We start from the raw sequence: 11,693 nt of genomic DNA on the forward strand, positions 1-11,693 counted from the left end.
TAGTACTGCGCATGCTCCCGATCAGCCGATCCTGCAAGAATCTTTTCGGCGCACTTGGTGGTCTCTGTTCATCCTTGATGGCATCATAACAGCCATTGCCGGAGCCAAAATGGCCAACCACTTAATTTTCGCCTTCACAATGTCTTCTGTGACGTTCCCTTGCCCTGCGAAGATTTCGCCTACAACAACATCCGCTTACCACACCCCCCTCGAGCCTTGTCCCAATTCCGAAATCGCACCTTCACCGAAGACTCTTTCAGCTATTCCTCGCACGCCTACGCCATCGAGGCCATGTACATCATGGGCGCAATCTTTCAACTTGGTCCGGACACCTTCGCAATCACCGATCCTCAAGTCGACGCAATCGACGCCTCCATCTCCAACTTCATTCTGTCCCTCCCACCGTCAAAACGCGAGTGCCATCCAAATGACCACACGAATCTCCTCGACGAACCCTTGCTCCTGGCCCACATGCTCATAAACTGGTCAAGTATCATGCTGCACCGGCCACGGAGCTCGCTGACATTCATCCGCAATCACTACTCCACGATCTGCACGCGTTCAGAGACCAGTCCAGAAAATTCAAATTCCCTACCATCGACGAGCTACGCAAGCCATACTTCAAAAACTCTACGTGCCGCAAACATTCTCATCGGTCTTGCCGCCATTCACAGACCGCTGAACTACTGCACGCCAACCATGATGTGTGCCATTACTGCCGCAGCAACTGTGCACTTACCCGCCTACGCGATCGCCGATACGCCTGAGCACGCTACGGCCGTCAAGGAGCGCTTGCAGCTCGGCATCTCGACGCTGGGTCGCTTTGCAGAGATATGGCCACGTGCACAAGTGGCCAAAGCGCAGGTAGCGGGATTTGCACGCGAAGTTTTGACACGTGAGAACGTCTTCGTCGACAGCACAGGCGTAAGCTACGTGCCCGGCGCAGTGGCGGTGACTTCAGCTGGCGGTGAAGACAAGGGCTTGCTGGCGGTCGAGGGCCCGATCATGGGTGCTGGGCAGCTGCCGGCTTTAGAATTCTTGGATCCGGATATGCAAGGGCTGCCGTCATCGAGAGCAGGCAGTCAAGGTATGGCACTGCCGGCTGTGCCTCTCGGGAGCAACGCTAGTAGCGTCGTTGGTGGCAGTGGAGGCGGGGATGACCTCAGCGGGCTTGACAACGAAAGTGGTGGTGAGGAGGTCAACTGGATGACCTCATTCGCCAGAGAGGGCGGCGTCACAGTGTCCAGAGGGAGCAGCCAGCGGCGGTGAGGTCGGCCCAGAGCGCATTCGGCAGCAACAGCCGGGTGATGTGAGTCCACGCGTTACGAATTCACGGTGGCGGCAGAAGTTTGGCAATCGCTTTGACCAAACTCGCGAACATGCACCGGAAATGAGTGTATAGATCGCATGGCGATCGTGATCTTCTCGATACGGCAGTAGCAATACGTAGCAGATGGATATCTGCTTCGTGTACGGTTTGTCAGCACTTAGCAACGGTCCACTTCTTCACGACATATTCAGTTTGCACAACTCTGATGATTAGTCTGCTGTTGCTTTTCGTGGTATCTGACGACACCGCATACAAAAGAGCCAGTCCCGGACTATCTGAAACTTGCGCGCATAAGTTAGTCGATTTCCATTGAGGAGCTTCTGCAGGGAACAACTGCACATCAGGCCAAGGTAAGGCCAGACTCGTCTCTTATAGCAGTAGTCCCGAAGGAGTAATATTGCTCCATCCAGGGCTGTTTAGCGAGGCAAACTTTTGTGCAATATCCTTGCATGTTGCAAGATCTCAGCCCTTCGGGTCCTTTTGGTGGTTCATCTGGGTTGCCTTGTGGTGAACATAGTGATGCACGATTTGGGTAATCGAATCCTACGCCTGCATTGCGCCCTTGTTCAAGGCCGGATGCGATACCGTGCTAGGCCGAGACGGCTAGGCAAACCAACTGGAACCGTCCTTAGCCTTGTCGTGTTGATCGCGCAGATGGACAGGAGCAACTGAGAACTCCGTTGGATTTGCGGATTTGTGTGTTAAGCAAAAGTGCAGCTGGTGCTTGGCTCTCAGCAATACGATCGCCAAGGGCGGCTTCACGCTTTGAACACTTGCTACGTTGGTTCATGCACGTTCAGTCCTGTCACACCAAGTGAGCGTGGGAAGGGAAGAGCCCTCACGAGGAAGACATGTTGGGTGGACTCGCCACAAAGAGAAGGCGTTGATGTCAAGGCTTGGCTGCGGCTAGATGGTAGATACCGCAGTCATGCCGAGACTTCGACAACGGAAGGTGACCTGAGGCATGCAAGCACACTCCCCAGAGGTCAAATCGTCGCAGCTCTTGCATGCAATGCAAGCTGGCCGACTTGAACAGTGGTCAGTCAGCTAGAGCTAACTACACACTTACGAGATGCTGTAGGAAGCCCTCGAGGTGAACCGCATAGAAGACTTGTAAGTCCGAGATGTTGGATCTCCATGTGTGAAGCCACTCACGGAGCCACTCGTAACATTGCGTGGCAGTAGACAAGCCAGAGATGGGAATGAAAACCTACACATTCTCTTTCGAACCTGGCTGCCGAGATCGTGGGGGCTACCCAAGGGACGGCTACGGCTCAGTCCCATATCCCATTGTCCGTCGTCAGACTGGGAGGGCAGTCTTCCTGTCGCGTGCCCCAGGCACTTTCATTCGCGCCGAGCGTGAATTCTAGAATTCCTCCCTCCAGGAAGAAGTCATGGGTAATGTAGTTCTTCGTGTAGTTTTCACCATTCAACGTTGCACTTTGGATGTAAATGTTGGTATACCCTGCATCGAAGTTGACATTGCGTAGGGTGACCGTGTTGCCTGTCATTCGATTGGTGAGATTTACCTCGGGGAAGAAAGGCGGAGTAAGGTAGTATTGATCAGTCCCGGGATTTGGGTAGGTTCCCATCATAGACAACACCACGAAGGAGCCCATGGCGCCGGAGTCATCATTTCCAGGGATTCCAACAGGAATCGAGTCGTTGAATTGAGATGGTATATATTGATGAATTCGCTCGGCGGACTTGCCTGGACGTCCAGCGTGGTGATACTGGAATACGGTCTGGAATGGTTGCTCATTGCCCATGTAAGCGAGCTCAGGAGTTTCGTGCCAATAGTCCAAGCGTTTGATGAAGGTCTCCCGCCCGCCCATCGCGGCGATGAGAGATGCCATGTCGCCAGGGGCCGCCAAGAACGAATAAAGCCATGAGCTTCCCTCGTAGAACTCCGTGCCATCGGGATTGAGGTAGCACGATGTGAAGTTCTGTAGTAGAGAACAGGTGAAGGTGTCTTGGTAGCCGAAAGTCCCGTTCAGATACCTGGGCATCAGAAATCCGACAAAGCCAGAGTCCGTCCCGTTGAGAAAGGATGTCTGATCCTCTTTCCAGACGTTCCGCCAGTACGTGCTCCTTTCGATGTACTTCTCATAGTCGCCTTCATTGCCGAGTCCCTTCGCCATCGTTGCTATACAAAAATCGTTGTAGGCGTACTCGATGGTCCTGCTGGCAGAGCGAGTAAATAGCCCTGTGCCGTATGGATCAAAGTCGTCAGCAGGAATATAGTTGAGCGACTTCCACGAAAGCAGGCCTCCACGGCCCTCGACGGCCCAATTGAGGGGCTCTTCCTCGGCGTCTGAAACGATGGCTTCGTAGGCCAATTGCCAGTCGATGCCATCAGTAATGTTCTTGAGGAAGGCGTCCACTAAGACGATATCAGCGCTGCTGCCACCTTGGGTGAAGCCTTTGCACAGGGACATCCGGCAATCCGGCAGTTTGCCTTCGTGTCGATAAATGTCAAGGAGGGTTCTGATCATTTGGGTCTGCGACCACGGATCGAAAAGCGTAATGGCTTGGTGGATGACGCGGTACGAGTCCCACATGCAGTAATAGCTATCGTAGTATGGCTCATCGGACTCCCACAGATAGTTCTCACCTGTATAGTCCTGTGGCGAAATATGGGCCCGGTAGAATCCGGACCAGAAAGTCGATTGTAGTGAGTTGTTCACAGCACCTGTATCGACAGAGAGCACCGAAAATTTGTCTGCCCAGGCGGCCTCTGCGGCATTGTACGTTGCATTGAAGTCGAAGTCTGGTATCTCGCGCTCCGCATGCCCACACGCTTGCTCCACGGATTTGAAGCTAACCCCCACCCTGGCAAGAATCTGATTGTCCTGTTCTGGAGCATCAAACCAAGCATATACGCCAGCAGGCAGTATTTCAGGAGAGTTATTGAGCCCATCGTCGACCATATTGATAGTCTTTGGCTCTGAGCCTGCTCGATTGTTTACGAACACGCCTGTCTCTCGCACAGAGGCCCCCCTGAAGTCCGCGCAGAAATGCAGCGAGTAGTTGCCAATACCAAACGTGGGAAGAAATTGACCACTCCCTGTCATTCGGCCGGTGGTAGGATCAACGCTTGCTGTGCCGTTGATTCTGGAGTCACTGAGATCCGTCAGATCTGCTAAGATCATTGGACTCAGCGGAGCTGGCTCGCTTATGCCAGTGAGATTGAAAGGCGGCACGGGCACATCAGGCAAAGTGAAGCGATATAGAGCGGTGTGGTTTGTAGTCGTCATTTCCGCAATGATGCTTGTGTTGAGCTGAATCGAGAAATAACCAGGATGAGCCATTGGCGTGCCTGCGGTGTAGTTCACGGCGCGGTCTTTCTTGTTGAACTTACAGCGATTGAGCTCGTCGCCGGGACATCCTGCCTGAATGAAGAGAGGGAAGTTGCCCAGTGATGCTCCTCCTCCAGTACCAGAGTCATGCATGTGGGAGAAACCCGTCACACCAGCCTCTGTCAAGCTGAAGCCACCTTGCCTGTGGTCGCCGTTGACATCCGCGACCGCTTTTGCCATGCCGAAAGGCAGGTTTGCTCCGGGAAAGACGTGTCCGGCGTGTACTGAGGAAGTGAGCTTCAGACCCAACACTGGCCGTGAATCCACTCACTTCCATTGTTTGTTCCAATGAAATGATTGACATACTGTAGAGCATCCCTTCCGCCAACAACTGCAGCTGTGGCAGTCGATGCCACTGCCGCAATCCCAGCAATTTTCGTGAGACCAATCATGGCGGCGGCGGTTGCAGTGGCGGCAGCCGTAGATGCAGAATTTAATAGCAGCTGCAAGTCCTCCATGCCGGACCGGGCTTGACTTTGTAACTATAAGCTACAGTGTGTCGGTCATTGCCACTACTCGTACGTGGTACCTGGATTGGATCCTGTGGAGAAGCGGTGCTACTGCAGCATGCAAGTTGGGGTTTGCGCGGGGGTGAGACGCATGACATCAACGTGCTTGAAGGAACTTGGCGATCGTCGTGAGGAGGGGTCTGCAACCTGCGGTCGTGTGGGTGCGACGACGTAGCAGAGGGTCAATTGAGGTTCATGTTGAGTCGCAGCGATGATAATGCTTTCACGTTGTCTGCCCACGTTGTCTGCCAGATCAGTGGCATTTGCGCGAGGTTCCTTAGCAAAATGTGCACGGTGGATACACACTACCGGAGGCCATGAGGCGTACGTACACGCAGCATGGCGCGTGCTGTTCCCCGCGGGCCCGGTGACCCTCGGATGCTACGCATTGGCAATGTCGCTTCTGGTCGAAGACTGTGCGTTGCGGGGAGCGAGCCGTACAAAAACTTGCTTCATCAGGCCCTGAGTCGTCATCATGGGCTGAAATGAGTGTCGTGACTTGGCATCGATGTGCACACAACTGCGAGTCTTTGCGATTGCTGCACTGTGTAAACGTTTGGGCGGGTTTCGTCGGGTAATTCTAGGAAACTGCGCATCAGTCTTATCCGAAAGTATTCAAGACCAAGGATCTGCCGTCCGAGGTTTCCAGCGGAAGCTGAAATGAGCGGCGTGAGCCAATCTCCTAAACGCCATAGTGATCGCCCTGCGGAGGGTTTGATGAACGGCTTAATAAGTGGTCAGTACTGTAATCAGCATATGTCGTGACTGTAGGCGCTTCAACTCACTATACACCAATGCCGCATTGCAGAACTCGTCCAGATGGCATGAGTTCCGCTGGAAGAACAAAATCTTGGAAGACTCCGCGCGAAATGATTGTTACGGGGCACGCTGAGCCGTTAGAAGCGAGGTCTGGGTCCTCCGAGCTTCCTGCCATGTGGTGGCTGCATGCAATCTCGGTAGACGGGACAAGGATGCTGATCTGCCGTATTGCTACAGAAATCCTAGCCAGTTTGACAACCAGCAAACAACGTGACTTGCGTCGACAGAGGCGCTCAAGGAATATGCGACCAGATCACTGTCGTACCAGAAGCAGGCCACCTTCAATCCCCTTGATTTCCAGCGCGCTCTTGGAAATCGATAAGAAGTTCACAGACTAGCAAAGGCAACGTGGTGATATGGACGATTGAAACGCATACTGCCAGATCTGACAAGGATGGATGATTTTACTAGGCAAGCATGGTCGAAATCCCCGGAGCCTAAGCTGCGGCCGGATGCCTGGAGACCGAACCTAAGAGACGCCAACTTTCTTCTAGCAGTTTTCTCTAAGTGTTCCATGGGCCTTCGCATGGCCAAGGACTTCTTGGAAGGGTCAGATGTCTACAAAGATGCCATCACTTTGCATATATAGAGCCCTACGTGGAGCTTCAGACTGCTGTCCAGTCGACCCCCGCCAGAACATCTACTTGCTCAGCGCTTTTTAGTGACGCTTCAATGATCGCTGTATTGGCAGCAAAGATCAGCTGCATTTGAACACGCGTGCACAGTTGAGCGAGGCCAAATGCATCACTGCGGTCAGATTCTGTCAGGCGGTAAGTTGTGAGGCTGTGACCGACCATGACTGTCATCGGATCGTAACTTCCAGCCCGTCCGGTCCAGCTGCCGTTGACAATTATGTCGATGCTTGCCGAAGCGACAGCCGTTGACAGCCATCATCATGCCGTCCAGGCGCATCTTAGATTTGACCGTTTGCTGTTGACAGCCTTCTGATAGTATGCATTCGCATAAGGTGACAAGATACATGCCACCTCGGCGCAACGGCTATGAAATATGTAGAAATTGGGGTTGGTGTGGATCGGCACCCTTCAAACCTAAGCTTGCAGGCGGCGGGTCAGGGGCAAGCCAAAAGATCGTCCACTTCTGCAGGTACACGAAGCTCCGAGACGCTTGTTCGTGTTCCTTTCCAGAGCGCTGGCTCTTCTGGCCCACCTCATTTTGGGTGGATTCCTCGAAAGAACGATATTCCGACGGACACAGGAGCGCCGACCAGAAGAATCTGGTTTCCAAGTCTACAGCATCACGTTATGAGCAACCGAATTGATCAATGCAGCAATGTATGGCCAGAGATCTTCCAGGCAACAATACGAGGTGTGTACCGGCGGCAAAACCGTGGCGCTGTGATCCATGGATCTGTTTGTTCACGGCAGCCTCTCCAGGTATCTCGGACCTTGCAATAACTAACGAAGTTGTACCCATATTCATCAGACGATTGAGAAACCGATGCATTCGATTCTCATCACTTCGGATTGACAACCTGGACCCGGGTAAATAATGTGAAACCAGCATTGCCAGGCTCCGGAAGGCATCCCATTTGCGACCGTTGGCTCGTTGGTAGTCGCCAAACTAACAGCCGTGACACCGCTGCGCCGGTTGAGTACTGCATTTCGTCTGTGACGCAGTCATCCTCTTAGTCACACGCTGGTCCATGTCTTCGTCGCATGCCTGCATGCTGGTCCCTTTCGATGAGCACATTCAGGCCGGCACTTCGAGTTGACTGTCGTTGTGTGGTAGCACGCGATCCCACTGGGTTCCCAGCAAGACTCAGAGGCTGGTGACGATCAGAGGCCCCCTTACCCCTGTCTATCCCAGGCACTCATCAACACTGAGAACAGGATTCGTTTATACACTCGGCCTATAGCATCTGCACTTTTGCCAACTCAGCCGCGCATTTGATGATGGATGAGTCTTGCGCGGCAACGTCTCACAGGTCTGGGCTCGAAAGGATGAGACTGGCATCTCTAACGAGTCACGATTCACGAATGCGCTCTTTTCGATGTGACCATTTTCAGACGCGGGAGCCACGGTACCTCCTCTTATGGAGTCATAACTCTCGGGGAACCTCTGCTAGCGTATCCCACTCGACTTTAGCTTTGGCCGTAGAAATGTTCCAGCAACGCGCCGTCGCGTTCTCTCAAGCAAGATCCCTTTCCTGGGTCTCATCGGATGCCGCTCCCCGTCTCGCGACTGTGACTTCAGTTTTATGGCCAAATCCACCATCCGTGTTAGAGGAGCCCAACGAGGCATTCTAAGAATCAGGCTCTGATGTTCCTACGAGCCGACAGGGGCCAGAGGCTAAGCTGCTAGCTGGCCCAGTAATCCGGTAGAAGAACAAAGCCAGAAGGAAAAAAAGTATATGGGCATCTCATCTCCCGAAATCTCACAAGTTACACGTCTTGATCCTATTTACCCTCCCTTGATTCCCGCTTTCTTTTTGTTTCGGCTGCTTGGAACGCTCTATCGTTGCTTATGCTATACTAAATACTATATTGGGCCATCTGATACCCCCAAAGTAGTCCTCACACCCGTGTCTGCGATACATCATTATACATCTCCCCCGGCGACCCCTTGACAGTCCGAAACAGGGATCTACCCTTACCATCAGCGTTACCTGAGCCATCATCTGGCCGACACCTACGCCACTGCCGCTGCCAAACGATCTGACCTTTTGCGAGCAAGAAAAGAAAAGAGACGCTCTGACGGGTACTCAATTCAAATCAAATTCTCGACCCTCCCTTCCATCTACTCCCCTCGCTCCGCATTCCTCCCTTGCGACAGCGCACAAGAAAATCGACAAAGAATTCCAGATCGAAGTATTGGCGATCCCTCCAACGACTCCCGAGATCCTCTGTGTAACACTGTAACCTATACGACATCGACACTGTACCTGCAAGACTTTACTCGACGAGCTTGGAACGTACCATTATTCCTGATCGCTTCTGCCTTCAGAGCACACAGGTGCACTCCACCCACACACACACACACACACACACACACAACGTGAGTCAATCTTCCAGGCGAGCAGAGCAGTGCGAGCTTTTCTGCTAGGCGGCATATATCAAGACGTGTCTTCAAGGCCTCCCCTGGTTGTCGCATCATCTCGAACCGCTCTCTGACAGTACAACAACAGACATCCAACACGATGATAACCACATCGAAATCAACATCAACCAGCAACATGGGCCGAGGAGCATACGACACAACGGGCGTGCCCAAACCGAAGCCACAACAACCGCCGAAACCTCGATGATACTCAACAGCACATCATCAGCATTGAGGACACGCTACCTTGCAAAAGGTCTCTCGATCGACCGTCCTCTCGCAGCAGCCAAAGATGCTCGCGACGGGCGACCAATAACAGCGAAAGTGCTGTCAGATCTGTGCCACCACTGTACTCATCAACGACCAATGTTCACTTCGCCAACTAGACCTTAAGAAGAACCGCAACATACTGTTTTAATCACCTTGTCATATTCGACTACCCCTGTACAAATATCGTCAGCAGCAGCGCATCTTTCTGGAGCGAGTTCTGCTTTTGTCATCACTTTGCGGCACTTCCAATCAGCGAGAGCTCGACACAGAGAAGAGTACAGCAATGCCACGCATCATCTTACCAGACCATGAATGGTCTGCGTGGTGCAACAGCGTGTGCACGCGAGCCGCGATCTTGGTCTTGGCACGATCTTCCTTGTACAACATTACCACCATCACTTGTTTTGCGCGCCTGGATCGGGGTCACCAGACCTCCCTTTCTGGAACATAATAGATCTCTTGTTTCCGGGATTACACCTCGTGGCTCACTGCGGCTGAGCTTATTTGCGACGATAGATTGTGCGACTCAGGTCATTGTTTGTCATTGCTGGTATTTGTATTGGCGTTTCGCGAAAGGAAAAATTGGTTTGGGGCAAAGCGTTTGGCGTTCGGAAGTGACGCCTTGCGCATTGCCACATATAAGAAGAGGTGAACAATGATGGCAAGAGGGCGCCGAGGATCCTCTGTGGTCGCGACGAAGCGTCTGATTAGGAGCTTTTCTGACTGAAGAGCTTGCATCTGTATAGAAGAAGAACGCGGGCTCTCTGCCGAGGTTTGAGCATGGAAGAATACGTTAGGAGAGGCTGCTGCTTCCTCTGCCATAGATGCAATAATTCGAAAGCTGTTCACAGCAGATGATACTTCCAGAAGGCTTGCCCTCACCTGAGATCTCGTGACTTGTACATGAGTACCAAACACCTCAGTTACGCAGCAAACCTGAGGCTCAGCCGCGTCTCATCTTCGAGTAGATTTCCGGCAACATTCGAGTCATGGGTCGAACAAGACTTGAGTCATTGACAGTCCAATATCATTCCAGCTACATCCCAAGGCCCCCCAGATCATGTTCCGACCGCTGGGGCACTTATAAACATGTACCTTGCGCCTTCCCACGCCTCACTCCCTTCGTCCCGCATGCTGACCCAGAAGTCTTCACAGACATGGCAGAGCCTTCAATTGTGGTAGCGCTCGAGCTCAGCACGCACAGTTGTCCTTCTGTGTTTTGGCACGGTCTGTGAGATTCACCCGTGCCTCGTCGGCTCGGTTTGCGGCACCTGAAAGTGCGGCTTGCGTGCCGCTGCCCGCGCCTCGGGTACCCTTCAGCGAGGTCTCTGGGATAGCGTTTGCGATAGCTGTGAAGACTTCGGAGACATTGGTGCCGGTCTTTGCGCTGGTCTCGAAGAACAGCAGGCTCTCTTCTTCAGCGTATTGCTTGGCTTCCCTGGTGGAGACTTTTCGTGCATCACCATCTTCTGTAGCATCGGCCTCTGTCTCGGCTTCCGGACTGTCTTCAGTCGCAGCCTCGGAATCATCACCTGAAGCGTCGCTCGAGGTTTCGGCGCAGAGATCGAGTTTGTTGCCCACCAGTGCAATGACGATGCCTGGGGAGGCCTGCCTCTGTAGTTCGGCGACCCAATGTTTAGCCTTAGTCAGGGATGTGGGCTTGGTCAGGTCGTATACGACAAGTGCCGCTTGCGCGTTGCGGTAGTACATAGGTGCCAACGAAGCGAATCTCTCCTGACCTGCCGTGTCCCAAATCTCGAACTTGATGATCCGGTTTGGGAGCGATATCTTCTGCGTCAGAAAGGCGGCTGTGCAGGAACAGTCAGCTGAGCTCTTTTGTGCACTGATGTCTCGAAGCGAGTGCTACGCAGGCCCTTCAGTCGAGGGTGACATGGAACGTACCGCCAATAGTCGGCTCTTTGTTCTCTTGGAAGTCATTATTGACGAATCGAAGGACAAGTGATGACTGTGACACTCTCGTCAGTATTTGATCTTGATCGTGTATTTGTAAGGTCGTGTGTGTGACCGTACCTTTCCAACCGCTGCTTCTCCCAGTAGTACAAGCTTGACGCTGCTACTGGGCTTCGGAGCGTCCGTCATGGTCGCTGGACAGGCACCGGGCGTATGGGGTGCGGTCTCGTGGTCTCGGACCTTGATGGGCCGGATCGATGCGGGTTTGCAGCGGACAGCGATACGTTGTGTGAGTCACGCTGAAGGTCAAAGGGCAATGGCGACGGGGATGCAGAGGGTGTGAATGGGAAGTCGATCAAGGCACCGATGATGTAGGGCAAGTTCGAGGCTTACGGTGGCCGAAGACAGCCAGAGCGCGGACCGGCTGACAAGATATTT

The 11,693-nt window shown here is 53.1% G+C and overlaps 3 protein-coding genes across 3 annotated transcripts; 1 reads left to right on the forward strand and 2 right to left on the reverse strand.

The window, feature by feature from the left end:
• Nucleotides 1-300: 300 nt before the first annotated feature.
• Nucleotides 301-1,269, forward strand: AB675_8361 (uncharacterized protein; the record flags this gene model as incomplete). The annotated part of the gene is made up of 1 exon (XM_018148801.1): nucleotides 301-1,269. One exon carries the CDS (start codon nucleotides 301-303, stop codon nucleotides 1,267-1,269), a length of 969 nt encoding a protein of 322 aa, XP_018004609.1.
• Nucleotides 1,270-2,604: 1,335 nt separating this feature from the next.
• AB675_8362 (putative glycosidase) lies at nucleotides 2,605-5,147 on the reverse strand (the record flags this gene model as incomplete). Its single annotated transcript, XM_018148802.1, has 2 exons — nucleotides 2,605-4,913; nucleotides 4,961-5,147. 2 exons carry the CDS (start codon nucleotides 5,145-5,147, stop codon nucleotides 2,605-2,607), a joined length of 2,496 nt encoding a protein of 831 aa, XP_018004676.1.
• Nucleotides 5,148-10,535: 5,388 nt separating this feature from the next.
• AB675_8363 (Vacuolar protein sorting-associated protein 21) lies at nucleotides 10,536-11,444 on the reverse strand (the record flags this gene model as incomplete). The annotated part of the gene is made up of 3 exons (XM_018148803.1): nucleotides 10,536-11,152; nucleotides 11,247-11,310; nucleotides 11,376-11,444. 3 exons carry the CDS (start codon nucleotides 11,442-11,444, stop codon nucleotides 10,536-10,538), a joined length of 750 nt encoding a protein of 249 aa, XP_018004166.1.
• Between the last annotated feature and the right edge of the window lie 249 nt (nucleotides 11,445-11,693).

This window comes from Cyphellophora attinorum, assembly GCF_001299255.1.
Source record: "Cyphellophora attinorum strain CBS 131958 chromosome Unknown Contig3, whole genome shotgun sequence".
Classification (NCBI taxonomy): Eukaryota; Fungi; Ascomycota; class Eurotiomycetes; order Chaetothyriales; family Cyphellophoraceae; genus Cyphellophora; species Cyphellophora attinorum.